Source organism: Mobula birostris, chromosome 4 (genome assembly GCF_030028105.1).
Source record: "Mobula birostris isolate sMobBir1 chromosome 4, sMobBir1.hap1, whole genome shotgun sequence".
Lineage (NCBI taxonomy): Eukaryota > Metazoa > Chordata > Chondrichthyes > Myliobatiformes > Myliobatidae > Mobula > Mobula birostris.
The window spans coordinates 128,354,586-128,369,821 of record NC_092373.1 but is presented as its reverse complement, the minus strand read 5'-3'; the positions used below and the strand labels follow the sequence as shown (position 1 = coordinate 128,369,821).

The 15,236-nt window shown below is 39.7% G+C and overlaps 1 protein-coding gene across 5 annotated transcripts in view; it reads right to left on the bottom strand.

Annotated features, from left to right (window-relative positions):
* Positions 1-15,236, bottom strand: part of znf827 (zinc finger protein 827) — a 97,475-nt gene that overhangs the window by 38,676 nt on the left and 43,563 nt on the right. For all 5 annotated transcript variants that reach the window (XR_011885753.1, XR_011885755.1, XR_011885754.1 and 2 more), the window contains exon 6: positions 5,843-6,076. Coding sequence is in view for 2 of the 5 variants with exons in the window: in XM_072256022.1 (XP_072112123.1) it covers positions 5,843-6,076 (234 nt within the window). In the remaining 3 variants the exon portion in view is untranslated. The remainder of the gene's footprint in view (positions 1-5,842; positions 6,077-15,236) is intronic.

The window sequence follows — 15,236 nt, the reverse complement described above, 5'->3', positions numbered from 1 at the left end:
TTTTCATTTTCACCAGTGGAAACCCTCAAATCTCCACTATTGCCACACAGTTTTTTTTAATGAATTTTCCGATGAAGAACATGTTCAGTTCCCCTGACACTTGCTCATTCCCCAGATTGTGTAAGAGCATTCAACAGTCTTTCCCTTTCATTATAGCTGTAAACACTTACAGTCCATCACATTTCTTACTAGTTTACCTTCATGTTTTACTTTCCCTACCTTTATTAATCACTTGATCATTTCAAATCCTCAAATTTACTTCCCCCACCCCAACATTTTAAAAAAATTTTTCTTGAGGTTTAATACTACCTTTAATTTCTCCCTTATTCCATGGGACCACTTTCTGTGTTGTGTCTGTGTGGCATAAAGGAACACAAATTTGTTACAAATTAATTAAGTCAGTCATTGCCTATCCACTGTTATATTTTTTAATGGAGCTTCCCAATTTATCACAGTCATACTAATTTACAACCTAAGCACAGGAGTATGTTATTCAGTCCATCAGTACAGTTTGGCCATTTCACAAGATCTAATTGTAACCTCATCACTGCATTTTGACTACATACAGTAGTCTTTCTCCTTCACTATACTGCTTCCACTGTGTTAATAATCTTCCTTAAATAGGAGCCCTATGCTGTTAATTGAACTTGAGATGTGTTCTCAACAATGCTCTACATAACAGAAACATATTTCCTTACTTTTTATTCAATTCACCTTGCAACTTTGTTAGTTTTCCTAATTACTTGTGATATAAGCATACTAGCCTCTTATTAGTATTTACCAAGACTGCCAGATCCCTCTGCATCTCAGAGCTTTTCAAGTTCTCACCATTTAGATAATATCCCTTTTTCATTTTTCTTGGCAAAATGAACATTCACACGTTTTCTATCACTATGCTTCAATGACTGACTTAACAATGACCCTTCTCATTGCAACGGTACATCAGGCATTCTCACTTGATAATGGATTAGGTCATAAATAGTAACAGCAGGCTTAGCGGTCAGGAAGCCTTCCAGGATTATAACATGAACATGCCTGCTGTGGTGGCAGCAGGAGTCTCCACGTGGTAGCCATGAGACTTTCCAACTGCCAGCCTTGCAATTAATCATTCACTGAATGGGCAGTATCACTTAGTCTTGTTTCTGATCGAGTTGAATGTCACATTAAAGGATGCTGATTCCTGAACACAGGAACAGAGTTCTACATACAATTTCAGACATCTTCAGTATCCTACAGACAGTCCTTTGAAAATAAATTCAATGGGGATACTTGTGAAAAAATGATCCAGGAGCAGATTCACAAGTGAGTAAAAGGTTACAACTGAACTAAACAGAAGCATTAAAACCACATCAAGCCCAAGGGTTTGTTCTCAAGAAATAGAATTCAAATGCTGAAGTAATGTTACACCTGTATACTGTCCTAGATAAGCTAGTACAGTAATCGTTAGGCAGCACTGCGATGATTATTTTCAGCATCGCGTCATCCTAGAATCTCAAAGGTTTCAAAGGTACATTTAATGTCAGAGACATGTACACAATATACATCCTGAAATGCTTCTTCTTCACAACCATCCACGAAAACAGAGGTGTGCCCCCAAAGAATGGACAACAGTTAAAGGTTAGAACCCCAAAGTCCCCCCACCAGCAAGAAAAGCACTGGCACCCGCCACCGAGCACTCAAGTGTGAACAAGGCACCAGCAAAGACACAGACTTGCAGTTACTCCAAAGACTACATTGTTCACCTGGCATTCGACATACCGCAGGCTCTCTCTCTCTCTCTCTCTCCCCCTAATAAGCGAGAAAGAGATGTCTCCGTTTTACACCGAGAGGGGAGACATAACAAACAACTCGCTGGTATACGATGTTAAAAGTCCGTTTGGTTGCTTTTTCCAAGCTCTGTGTCCAAAGATCTTGGGTCTCTGGGCACACAGCCAGAGATCTTCTTTCTCCAACGACACATGGATCTCCTGCAAGGGCACTGACCTCCAATTCCCCCATCTCCAGAGCCACGAGATCCCGGGCCTCTGACGCTGAGCGGAGCTCTTAGGCTGAGCCCTTGTCGTGCCCAACAACGCCCAGTTGTGAAACCCCGAGAGCGGGTCCCATTCCCACAAATCTGTGTACGTTAATCTATTTTGTTATCTACTGTTTGATGAAAATAAAATTGTAAACTCTTGTTCACAAATAAAAGCTATATTTCTATCACATGCCACTCAAAATGTAACCAAGGAAAAGCTCTGAGGATACCATTTTATTTAGCAAACAGATGTATAATTTCTATTGATTAATACAAGTAAACTGATTATTCCCTTTAAAACTTGGATACATCTTCTCCTTGCTATTTTTCTTCTAATCAACTATACAATAGAACATCAACAACCTACAACTTACCCCTATTCTGTTATCTGCTACCTTGATAAAAGGAAATTAAAACTTTCTTCATACTTCATACAAGGTCAACTGTCACTATGTAAATTTGCATCAATCCCAAAAAGAATGTCTCACTATAAATGATGAACAGATGTTACCTGTTACTAGCCTAATGCCCTGGTTGTGTTGTAGGTATTTCATTTTAGTAGTTTTCTGCAAAAGCAGTGTGTCCTGGTGGCAGAATGTTTTGGTTTCGGCTGAAGATAAAAAGTCCTTTTATTCAACTTGGGAACCTTGTGTCAGCCAATCAGGCTGGAGGGATCTGGAGAAGGTTCTAGAGAGAGCGGGACGAAGAGAGATTTGTGATGGACAGTAGTCTGGTTTGGAGTCTTTTGGCAGGGGGTGCAGAATGCCTTTGGAAGGACAGTCCCTGTTGCAAGTGCTCTGTGCAGATGAATGGCTCCAAGGAGGAAGGGATAATACTCCTAAAAGAGAGCCAGTTTATTCAAGAAGAACTTTGAGGGAAATTCGGACTATGGCGGGTGCTTTCACGTACTCTGTGGGTTGGGCATCATCATGGTCCTACCCAGCTTTTGGAAGCGGTGAGCTCCAATGGTCATGTGCACACGAAGACTGAGCCCTTTTATCCCCTTCCTTTTAATAACTATTTGATAAAGTTGAAACAGGCAAACATACTTGCTTTATAATCTTATGCAGTGTACGATATTATTTCTTGCCAACCGATAACTGTGTTTGGGCAGTATTTACACCAGGATTTCTCAACAGGAGTTCCATGGAACTATAATGTTCCGTGAGAGGCCACTAGGGGCTTTGCAAGAGATCACGATTGAAAAAAAAGTTTCTTGAACCTCACGCAAAACGCGATGCTAGTGCTCGTGGTGCTGGGCAGTGACTAAGCAGCCCCGTTATCAATCTCGTTGGTGGTCTCTGAACCCAGTATAGCAGTGCACAGTAGGACCGTGTTTACTTGCTTGAGTCCATTCTCAGTGTCTGATGTGAGATAGGGAAGGCAGCTGATAATTGGTGAGCGCTGTATTGCACAGAGAGGACCCAAAGTGAATTGAACAGTTTGGTAAGTATGGTAATAAATATCTTTATGCAATTCCCATTTTTTGTCTTTTATAAAATATATTTAAACATTCTGATTTATGTTCCTTTCTCTCTGGCATTTTATAGAAAAACATGACAGAAGAACATATTCTTCCTGCTCTTTAAACTTTTCTAATAATATTGAAGGATGGTTGAATTGAAGCACAGACCTTTCCAAATCCATTCTATTAGCTTCCTTTGTAAGACCCTGTATAAGGCTGGAAATAAAATCAGGGGTCATTGTGGCAATATTCCAATGTCTTCCCCTCCCTTTGCATGATAACAAGAGGGAAATTTTAACACCAGGAGGTGTTTAAGTATGCAAATCTACAGTATTTCCCATCATTTATGTTGCTCAAAATTTAAGTTTTTCTGATCTCAAACCTCTTTTGCCTTGTGGTTATTCCCACTCATCAGGAAGGCTTTGGAAGAAAACCCTAAGGAAAATTCCAGAGATGGAATCCCTAACGCAGTCCTTCAGTGAGTTCAACGCTGGCTGGTAACTCCTGTGATGCCGCTGGTGCCAAACTGTCTCAGTCCATGCCGTTCCTTTGGATTCATCAGCTGCTACCTGGGCAACAGCTTGCTCTCCATATCATAGAACAGCTAGGATACAACATCCATGGTCAACCCCAACCAATAGAGGGCCTTAAGGATATGTTGCTCCATTGATGGCTTTGGTGCTTCCAGTAAGTCATAATATTCATAGGATTTCCTTGTGGACCAGGCTAAACTATGAAATAATAGCTTTGAGCAAATTGGTCTAGAATATAGCAATATGCTAGTTACTGTAGGACTTTTCCCTCTCTCACACTGGTACAACCTCTTTACAGACATACGCAAATAAAATTCACGTAAAAACGTAGCTAAGAACAAGAGGCATTTCAGTATTGCATCTTAATTAAGGTAGCAGTGATGAAAAGCTTATGACAGCATTTGAAGTAGGGAGAGGCATACTAATGTTTCAAATCAATTCTTCATCAGCATTCAAAATTGAAAGACAGCCTAAATGCATCAGAGAAATTTATGTTTTGAAAAAGCAGTGTATTATAAAAAATGATATCCCTTTACTGGAAAAGAAATAGGAGAGATCGAGATAGGGTAAAGTATGTGTGTTTCCTCACTACCCTCTCTCACATATTTACATCTTTACAACAGTTGACTCCAATGGTTCACATCCACGTGGAAGATGCTCATATGAAGCATACACTTTCCTTTTATTTGTTTCTTTGCTCCCTTTTCCCCACAACCCTTAAGTGCCTCTCTGCCAGACTGATAGAGAAGGCAGATGAAGTTGCAACTAAGGATGATATTTGTTGCAGATCTAGCTGTCAAAATATCCCTGAAAACAAATTGTGAACATTAAGAGCAATTAGTACTGTACATACAGTAACTGTATGATCAGAAAGCCAATAACTAACGAAAATATGGTTTTACACTGGCTGAACCAGCCCGAACAGACATGTACAGAGTGAACCAACAGGGTTTCTGGAACAAGATTTTAAAACTTTTTTTATATATAAAAGTAGCAGTCACCAGTTATTTATAAAATGACTTAGTGAGTAAGTGAAATACCATACCAATTCGGCTTTTATTCTGGTTTTGAAATTATTTGTTTTGACATTTTTATTTTGCAGAGGTAAAACACAATTTAAATGTTCATTCCAAAAGGAACACAGTAGTTTCCATCACATCACCCGCTACCACCAAGCACCCTCAAAAGATTTTTCTCTCTTCCTCTTCTGATATCACTATGTGTTGAGGTGCCATTCATATTTGTTTCAATTGGAATCTGCATGCCTTAAATAATTGAGCAGAGGAAATAAAGCATTAATGAATGATCGGGATCTATAATAATTCAGATGAAAAAATAACCATCAAAAGAAATGTGAAAATATAATCACTGCAGAATATACCAGCAACAAGCTGTAGATGGTAAGAAAATCTGAAAACTACTGCAAAAGCCAAAGAAAAATACTCACTGATGCTTATGTATTCTAAGAGGATTGGTGGTGTCAGCAGCAATGAATAATCAGTTAAGCCTTTGGATCAGGTCCCAGCTAAGCAACTCAGCATAGTTGATTCCTATGAATTCATGGAAGCAGCTATGTTTTAAATGGTACTCAACCTTTTTAGTGATAGCAGCACCTTTTAGTGCAAGTGATCATGAGGTACTGGTCATAATTTACGATAATCACTGTATTCTTACTGACTGAAATCATATTACAATATCAAAATAAAGAGAATCCGAAAGGCATACAAGTTAGAAAATAAATGTTGGCACATTACTCTCTCCACAGTACACTTCAATCATTATTCTCTGGCACAAGATAGTACATTTATTGAACAGCAACACAAATACCTGAGAGTTGATAAAGAAGCTCTGATGCCATCTTCACTGATATGTCTTGAGTGAAAAGCTTTATTTCTGTGAGAGGTACAACTTCAGGTGAATTCTGCGACCGTTCACTTTTCACTGCCTTGCAACTAAATGAAAGATTAGGAAGTCGTGACAACGTGGGATTGGGTACTTCCAGTTCCATTGGCTCCTCTTTTATTATTACGGCTTGTGTTCCCTGTTCCTTTTTATTTTCAGCTGTGGCAGATCAAGAAAGAAATAAAAAAGTGCTAGAAATAAAAATAGATTTTGTACAAGTAATATAACTGCACAAACAATACTGCATCCTGTTTGAACTGAAGCAGGCCATTCAGCCCATCATGGCCGGCCATATAAGGCCTAAGTATTGCTTTTTTAAACTCCCAATTTCACATTCAATTCTTATTTGTAAGTTCCTGTTAAATCTGCTTCTATCAACCTTTCAGCTGTAATCAGTAGTATGTTTTGTTTGTTAAATCAATAGGCTGATGCAATTGGTGACATTTCAGTAATGGTTACAATAGGACAGGTGTCTCAGGCAGAAGTTTTAGTATCTGGTTTCCAACTAAACAGAAAACACAAACATATTATGCTTATGATCATACAGATGTTGAGTGATAATAAAGCAACAGGCAAAAGGTGAAAATACAATTGCAGGAATTTAATGTGGGCTTATTTACAATTTTAGTAGTAATTGAATTTTATAGTTTCATCAGAAAACGTACAGTACCAGTGAAACCTGCCAACATCTCAAAAACCGGAACTAGCTCAGTCCAACAAGATTTTCTATGAATGGTTTGCTTTGAAGTGTTTCGAAGTTTGTTGATTTCTGAACACATGCTGATCAAAAAGACTAAGGACTCAAAAGATGACATTACAGAATTCTACAGGTTTTTGAATGTTGATTAACATGCTTCTAGCTTGGTATGACAACCTAGGGCTTGATATTTTGGCTGAGAAAAGAAGAATGTTTATGAAGAATGCTGAAAAATACAGCAAGTTCTTACAGTTGAAAATGGGCTCTCCCCAAACAATTCTACAATGCTTACAATACTGCTGAGTATTATCATTACTTTCCAGAATTAACATTGCAAACAAGAAAACAGTGTCTGGCCTTAAGCAAAATAAGGATTGTCTTACTGTCCTCACTTATACCAATGTGGAAGTATATAAGGTTTGATTCATACAAAATACCACAAAGTAACTCCACTTCAAAAAGTAACTTCATTCACATCCCTTCTCTGCTCGTTTCTTAAAGTGATGACCATGCCTTTAAGACATTAACTTCTAGTTGTAATATGCTTTCATATATTGGTACTGTGCCCAGATAATAAACACGAGATTTTGCAAATCAAGAGCAACACACACAAAATGCTGGAGGAACTCAGCAAGTCAGGCAACATCTATTAAAATGAATAAACTGACGATGTTTTAGGACGAGACCTTTCATAATGGGGGTGGGCAGGGGAAGGAAGACAAGCTAGAAGGTGACAGATGAAGCCAGGTAGGTGGGAAAAGTAAAGAGCTGGAAAGGTCATCTGACAGGAGAGGAGAGTGGACCACGGAAGGAGAGACACCAGGGGAGGTGATAGGCAGTTGAGAAGAGGTAAGAGGCCAAAGTGGGGAATAGAAGAGGAGGAAAAGGGGAAGGAAGAAGGAATAAAAAAGAAAAAAATTACCAGAAGGAAAAATCAATGTTCATGCCACCAGGTTGGAGACTACCTAGACAGAATATGAGGTGTTGCTCCTCCACCCTGAGAGTGGCCTCACTGTGGCAGAAGAGGAGGCTGTGGATCGATGTGACGGAATGGGAATGGAGATAGGAATTAAAATAATTTGCCACCAGATAATTCTGCTTTTGGCGGATGGAGCGAAGATACCTGACAAAGCAGTCCCCCAACTTATAATGTGTCTCACTGATGTAGAGGGGGCCACATCAGGACCACTGGATACAGTAGATAATCCCAACAGATTCACCGGCGAAGTCATGCCTCACCCAGAAGGACTGTTTGGGGCTCTGAGTGCAGGTAAGAAAGGAGGTGATTGAGCATGTGTAGTATTTGTCAGTTGCAGGAATATGTGCCAGGAGAGGGATTAGTGGGAAGGGCCAAATGGACAAGGGAGTTACAGAAGGAGCGATCCCTGCAGAAAGTGGAAAGTGGGAGAAGAGGGAAGTAAAGATACGTTTGGTGGTAGGATCCCATTGAACATGGGATCTTCCCCCTTCCTTTCCAGTCCTGAAGAACAGACTCGGCCCAAAACATCGACTGCTTATTCACTTTCATAGCTACTAGATGACCTGCTGGCTCCGGAATTTTGTGTGTCTTACCTTGACCGGTTATTTTTTTCATATTGTAAACATAGGTAAAACTGTTGCCAAGCTAGTAGGACTGTTGAGTCTGATTCTCATTCTCTCATTCACTTTCACACATGCAGTCACATGGGATTGCTGGATAATGGTCGTCGAACTTTTGGCCAAGCCTTTCATTGCTGCTGTTAGCTAGCAGAGAGACAGGATATCAAGTTGTCTAAAGTAATAACTTGAAAATCACTCCAATGAACCAAAAACAGTAGCATATTTTACAACTCATTCTTTCTTGTAAGGCTATGGAATATTTTAGAACTAAATAATATGCAATTAAAATCCGGAAACCAAACACAAACAGAAAAACCGAAGCTGGAGTATGCCATCTGATCTTGAACCTGTTCCAACACTACAACCATACCTGACCCTATATCCCAGTCTCATAGACCTGTTCTCTCCAAATATCTTTAATGCCTGTTGTGATGAGAAATTCATCTACTTCTTAAATACGTTTAGCAATTTAGTTTCCTTAGCCTTTGTGGTAGAGAATTCCATAGGTTCAATCTTAACCCATAACCTGAGCCTCTTCTGGCTCTGAAACCTCCCATCCACCTCTCAGCCAACAGAAACATCCTCCTCACATACAGCCTGTTAAGATCTGTCAGAATTTTGTACATTCAATTAGATTTACTTTTATTCTTCTAAACTTTAGCAAAACCTGCAAAGTTAAAACTTGTTTATGACATGAGTACCAGAACCTTCAATTTTGATGTTTTATAATTCAGTTGCTGCCACTACATTGTTGGATTAAGGTTCATCATTTACTTCTATAATGACACAGGATTTCTGTGGAGCAAAAGAAAGAAATGTTTAATGCATAAAAGCCATCAAACATTTAGTTCTCCAATCCTGTAAAATGCTCTTTTGTATTTATCGTTAAACTATTACAAGGATTAATGATAGCCCGTGCCACGTAAATAACTATTTTAATCTGGAGTATTATACTCCAGTAGAAAATTCAAATTATGAAGTAAATGGCAAAGATATTGCTGGAACAAGAAGAAAGGCCACGTAATTGAATAATTTGGTCAAACAGAAAATCAAAGTAGCTCAATAGCTGGTTTCTGCCACTAGAGGTCAGAAGAAGGTTTACAAAGTCAAATGACAACTGTTCTCTGCCTCTCAATCTTGGATTGCGGTTTACCCAGGAACAAATAGGCTTAAATTTCACAATGGCAACATCATGAGGCTGTGCTCCTTTGAGTGTATAATTTGAACAAATCCTTTGCTTTACAAGCAGCACCTTACTTATCAGTTTTAAGTATTATTTTTAACAATTTTGTGAATAAGTGGGTGCAAATTCAATTATCTGAAGTTCAACATGTTATTTCAACAAGAGTGTGAAATTGTATTCAGGAAAAAAACTAATAAAAATGCATGAAAGCATTAAGAATTTGCAGAGATTCATCAACTCCTTTTAAAGTAGGGAGGAAGAAATTATGAAGAACAAGGCAATAGAGATTGTGTTCAAGACATTGAACATCTGGATCCATGCAGTATTGTCACTCAGAAGGGTACCCAACAAATGAACACTTACATCCTGGTGACCACAAATAACTCAAGCACCTAGTTCAAATGATTTATTTTGTGCACAAAAGAAAGTTCCACATAAAAAGAGCAAATCTACATGAAAATAATTACGCTTTACGAAGAAACTTTTTAAAAATTATTCCTAGCAGCTGTGAGTTCTTTCTTATAAAGGTAGATTACACACAAGGGTGGTCATAGCTTGTTGGATATTGGGTACCTTGTTTTTCCTCAGTCTATTTCTTTTACTGAAATGACTCCAAGGACTTAAAACATGGTAGTTTATCTCAGATGGTACTTGCCTTGTGGGCTAAATCACCAAAAGCAATTTGACCACATAATCCAAGTGAGCAAAGCAGAAGGCTGTCATCCAATGTAACTTCAGGTCCTGTAGCCACCTATTCAGATGGATATTAAAGATTTTTTTGGCAGTGTTCAAAGTAAGTTTCAGAATAGGCAACATTACCTTAGGAAAACAGATATTTATTGGTAGAGATGTGTTTCAAAAGGTTTTCTGGTCTGCCTCCTGCATTGTTGCCTCATTCCAAAAAGTAATTTAGTGTACGTGAAGGATTTCATGTATTAAATAAATAACTTATGCTTTAAGAGTTGCAGAAATAACCAATGGGAAGTATTTCTTCTGACCTTGTCATGCAAGGAAACATTCCCTCTAGAGTAAAACACTGAGAAGGTGAGGTGGTGAGGAAAGTGGAAATTTAAGAATTAATGGAACTTTGTCCAGGAAGGGAGAAAAATTACAAAACTCTGCATCTAAATGCAAACAATCCAATATTTTAGCTAAAGCTGGTTGTCATCTTTTATTCAATCACCTCTTTGGTGAAAAAGAGATCAATTACAAATCAATTCCACAGCCAACTTGTCATCTTGAATTAACGTAAGGTTTTAGTGAAAGTACATCCCACTCTAGAAAACTAAAGAAAGCACTATGTACAAGTACTCTACCTGGCAAATTTAATGGCTACATAAGAAAGCAACACATTTCAATGGATATTGCTTATCTATATGTGAACAACTGGTAACATTCTTTATTAAGTGAGAGTAAGAGATTGTCCTTTGAAAAATGCGAGTAAAGGCATATCAACATGTGGTCAACAGAGTAGTTAAATTTGCCACTCTGCTTAGTTATCGACTGCAACAAACAGGGCTGCATAGTGATTTCTTAATGATTTGGTTACATGACTAAATCCAGAAAGTGTACATTTGAGAGTTTAAAAAAGCTTGGAAATAATCCAACTGGATCGCTAATATCCTGAGGGAAAGAGTGCTGCAAGCCTGACCCAGTCTACCTTCCATATCATTCCATCGCACTCTTAATTGCTCAGTTACATCAAATAGCTGATATGAACAGCAACAGTCCTATAAGTATAATGGCCACCCCCACTATCTGCAAATGAATAATGAGGAATCCAAAATAAATATATGGCTCAGTCAGCAAATCACAGCTCCCGAGTGAGAATAGAAAGAACACTTGTGCATTATCTCCTGGAGGCAGAGGTAAGTAAAGACAAGAGAAATAGAAATCATTTGGCAAGCTGTCAGTGAAGATCAGTTTGCACAGCTGTCGATCGTTTGGGATTTCCCATTCAATTTTCAGTAAAAACACAAATCTGGAAGCAAAACTAAACAATTTTCTGAAACAAAATAACTTTTATTCCAGTTCTGAATACTTCTGAATATTAACTAACATGGTGGGTCACAGTATGGGGTATTGATATTTATTAATAGATAGATACTTTATTGATCCCAAAGGTTACAGTGTCACAGTAGCATTACGTGTGCAGAAATACAAATATTAGAAGAGAAATAGAAAGAATAAAAAATAAGTTACTACAAACAGTCTAACAGGAGGGGGTCATCACTTCCCCAGCTATAGATTGACTCTATTATAGAGCCTAATGGTCGAGGGTAAGAATGACCTCATATAGTGCTCTTTGGAGCAGTGCAGTTGCCTTAGTCTATTACTAAAAGTGCTCCTCTGTTCAGCCAAGGTGGCATGCAGATGGTGGGAAACACTGTCCAGAACTGTCAGGATTTTTTGTAGGGTCTTTCGTTCTACCACAGCCTGCAGCGTGTCCAGTTTGACTCCTATAACAGAGCCAGCCTTTCTAATCAGTTTATTGAGCCTGATGACATCACCCGTGTTGATGCCATTGCCCGAGCACACCACACATTGAAGATTGTACTGGCGACAACAGACTGGTAGAACATGTGAAGGAGAGGCCTGCATACACCAAAGGACCTCAGTCTCCTCAGGAAGTAGAGACAACTCTGGCCCTTCTTGTATACAGCCTCTGTGTTGGTGCTCCACTCAAGTCTGTCATCCAGGTGCACCCCCAGGTACTTGTAGGTCCTCATCATCAATAGTAACAGGGAGCAATGCAGGCTTAGTCTTCTTAAAGTCCATCACCATCTCCTTTGTCTTACTAACATTGAGCTGCTGATGATTCAGCTTGCACCATTTGACAAAGTCCTCCACCAGAGTCCTGTATTCATCCTCCCATCCTCCCTTTATACACCCAACTATTGCTCAGTCATCAGAGAATTTCTGCAGATGACATGACTCAGTGTTGTATCTACAGCCCGAACTATACAGGGTAAACAGGAAGGGAGCCAATACAGTGCCCTGTGGGGCCCCAGTGCTGCTTATAGCCATGTCTGACACACAACTCCGAAGCCGCACAAACTGTGATCTGCCAGTCAGGTAATCCATTATCCAGGATACAATGGAAGTGCCAACCTGCACTGAATGGAGCTTTTCCCCAGCAATGAGGGCTGTATGGCATTGAAGGCACTTGAGAAAGCAAAACATAGTGCTGTCCTGCTTACTCAAATGGAGCAGGCTCTGTCAGCAGGTAGCAGTGAAGAACTCTATTGTACAAGGAGATAATAAATCTTCCACAAGACCATTAGTCAAATGTGAAATAGTGACTAATTGGTGGTAGTTTCTTAGACTTATGATTGCTATATGCTCTCACAATAATTCTCCTGTCAAATATAATGAGTCATAGTAGTATAAATTAGCAGGATCATTTTAACAAGCAAGCTGGATTGTCATATCTCATGACAGGCATTAAAAGAATTGTTCTTGTATTAAATGCAAAACATTTTCCCTTATGGGTTTCCTCCAAATGATCCACTTTCCTCCTACAGCCCAAAAAATGCAGCCTGACAGGTAAATCAGGCACTGTAAATATTTCCTAGTGTGTAGGGGAGTGGTAAAATCCTCAAGGACTCAAAGAGAGTGTGGGGGAATAATAAGACCATAAGACCATAAGACAAAGGAGCAATAGGCCATTCGGCCCATCGAGTCTGCTCCGCCATTTTATCATGAGCTGATCCATTTTATCTTATTTAGTCCCACTGCCCTGCCTTCTCACCATAACCTTTGATGCCCTGGCTACTCAGATACCTATCAATCTCTGCCTTAAATACACCCAATGACTTGGCCTCCACTGCTGCCCGTGGCAACAAATTCCATAGATCACCACCCTCTGACTAAAAAAATTTCTTTGCATTTCTGTTCAGAAAGGGCGCCCTTCAATCCTGAAGTCATGCCCTCTCATACTAGACTCCCCCATCGTGGCCACATCCACTCTGTCCATGCCTTTTAACATTCAAAATGTTTCTATGAGGTCTCCCCTCATTCTTCTAAACTCCAAAGAATACAGTCCAAGAGCGGACAAACGTTCCTCATATGTTAACCCTCTCATTCCCAGAATCATTCTAGTGAATCTTCTCTGTACCCTCTCCAACATCAGCACATCCTTTCTTAAATAAGGAGACCAAAACTGCCCACAGTACTCCAAGTGAGGTCTCATCAGCGTCTTATAGAGCCTCAACATCACATCCCTGCTCCTATACTCTATTCCTCTAGAAATGAATGCCAACATTGCATTCGCCTTCTTCACTACTGACTCAACCTGGAGGTTGACTTTAAGGGAATCCTGTACGAGGACTCCCAAGTCCCGTTGCACCTCAGAACTTTGAATTCTTTCCCCATTTAAATAATAGTCTGCCCGTTTATTTTTTCTGCCAAAGTGCATAACCATACACTTTCCAACATTGTACTTCATTTGCCACTTCTCTGCCCATTCTTCCAATCTATCCAAGTCTCTCTGCAGACTCTCCGTTTCCTCAGCACTACCGGCCCCTCCACCTATCTTCGTATCGTCAGCAAACTTAGCCACAAAGCCATCTATTCCATAATCCAAATCGTTGATGTACAATGTAAAAAGAAGCGGCCCCAACACTGATCCCTGTGGAACACCACTGGTAACCGGCAGCCAACCAGAATAGGATCCCTTTATTCCCACTCTCTGTTTCCTGCCAATCAGCCAACACTCTATCCACATATGTAACTTTCCCGTAATTCCATGGGCTCTTATCTTGTTAAGTAGCCTCATGTGTGGCACCTTGTCAAAGGCTTTCTGAAAATCCAAATATACAACATCCACTGCATCTCCCTTGTCCAGCCTACTGGTAATTTCCTCAAAAAATTGTAATAGGTTTGTCAGGCAAGATTTTCCTTTAAGGAATCCATGCTGAGTTCTGCCTATCTTGTCATATGCCTCCAGGTACTCTGTAACCTCATCCTTGACAATCGACTCCAACAACTTCCCAACCACCGACGTCAAGCTAACAGGTCTATAATTTCCTTTTTGCTTCCTTGCCCCCTTCTTAAATAGCGGAGTGACATTTGCAATCTTCCAGTCTTCCGGAACCATGTCAGAATCTATCGACTTTTGAAAGATCATCGCTAATGCCTCTGCAATCTCCATAGCTACTTCCTTCGGAACACGAGGGTGTATTCCATCTGGTCCAGGAGATTTATCGAGCTTTAGCCTATTCAGCTTCCTGAGTACTTTCTCTGTCGTAATTGTGACTGCGCACACTTCTCTTCCCTGCCACCCTTGAGTGTCCGGTATCCTGCTGTCTTCCTCAGTGAAGACTGATGCAAAATACTTGTTCAGTTCCTCTGCCATCTCCTCATCTCCCATTACAATTTCTCCAGTATCATTTTCTATCGGTCCTATATCTACTCTCACCTGTCTTTTACTCTTTATATACTTGAAAAAGCTTTTAGTATCCTCTTTGATATTATTTGCTAGTTTCCTTTCATAGTTAATCTTTTCTCTCTTAATGACCTTCTTGGTTTCCTTTTGTAAGGTTTTAAAAACTTCCCAATCCTCTGTCGTCCCACTAATTTTTGCTTCCTTGTCTGCCCTCTCCTTTGCTTTAACTTTGGCTTTGACTTCTCTTGTCAACCACGGTTGCATCCTTTTTCCACTCGAAAATTTCTTCTTTTTTGGAATATATCTGTCTTGCACATTCCTCATTTCTCGCATAAACTCCAGCCACTGCTGCTCTGCCTTCTTTCCCGCCAGTGTCTCTTTCCAGTCAACTTTGGCCAGTTCCTCTCTCATGCCACTGTAATTTCCTTTACTCCACTGAAACACCGACACATCA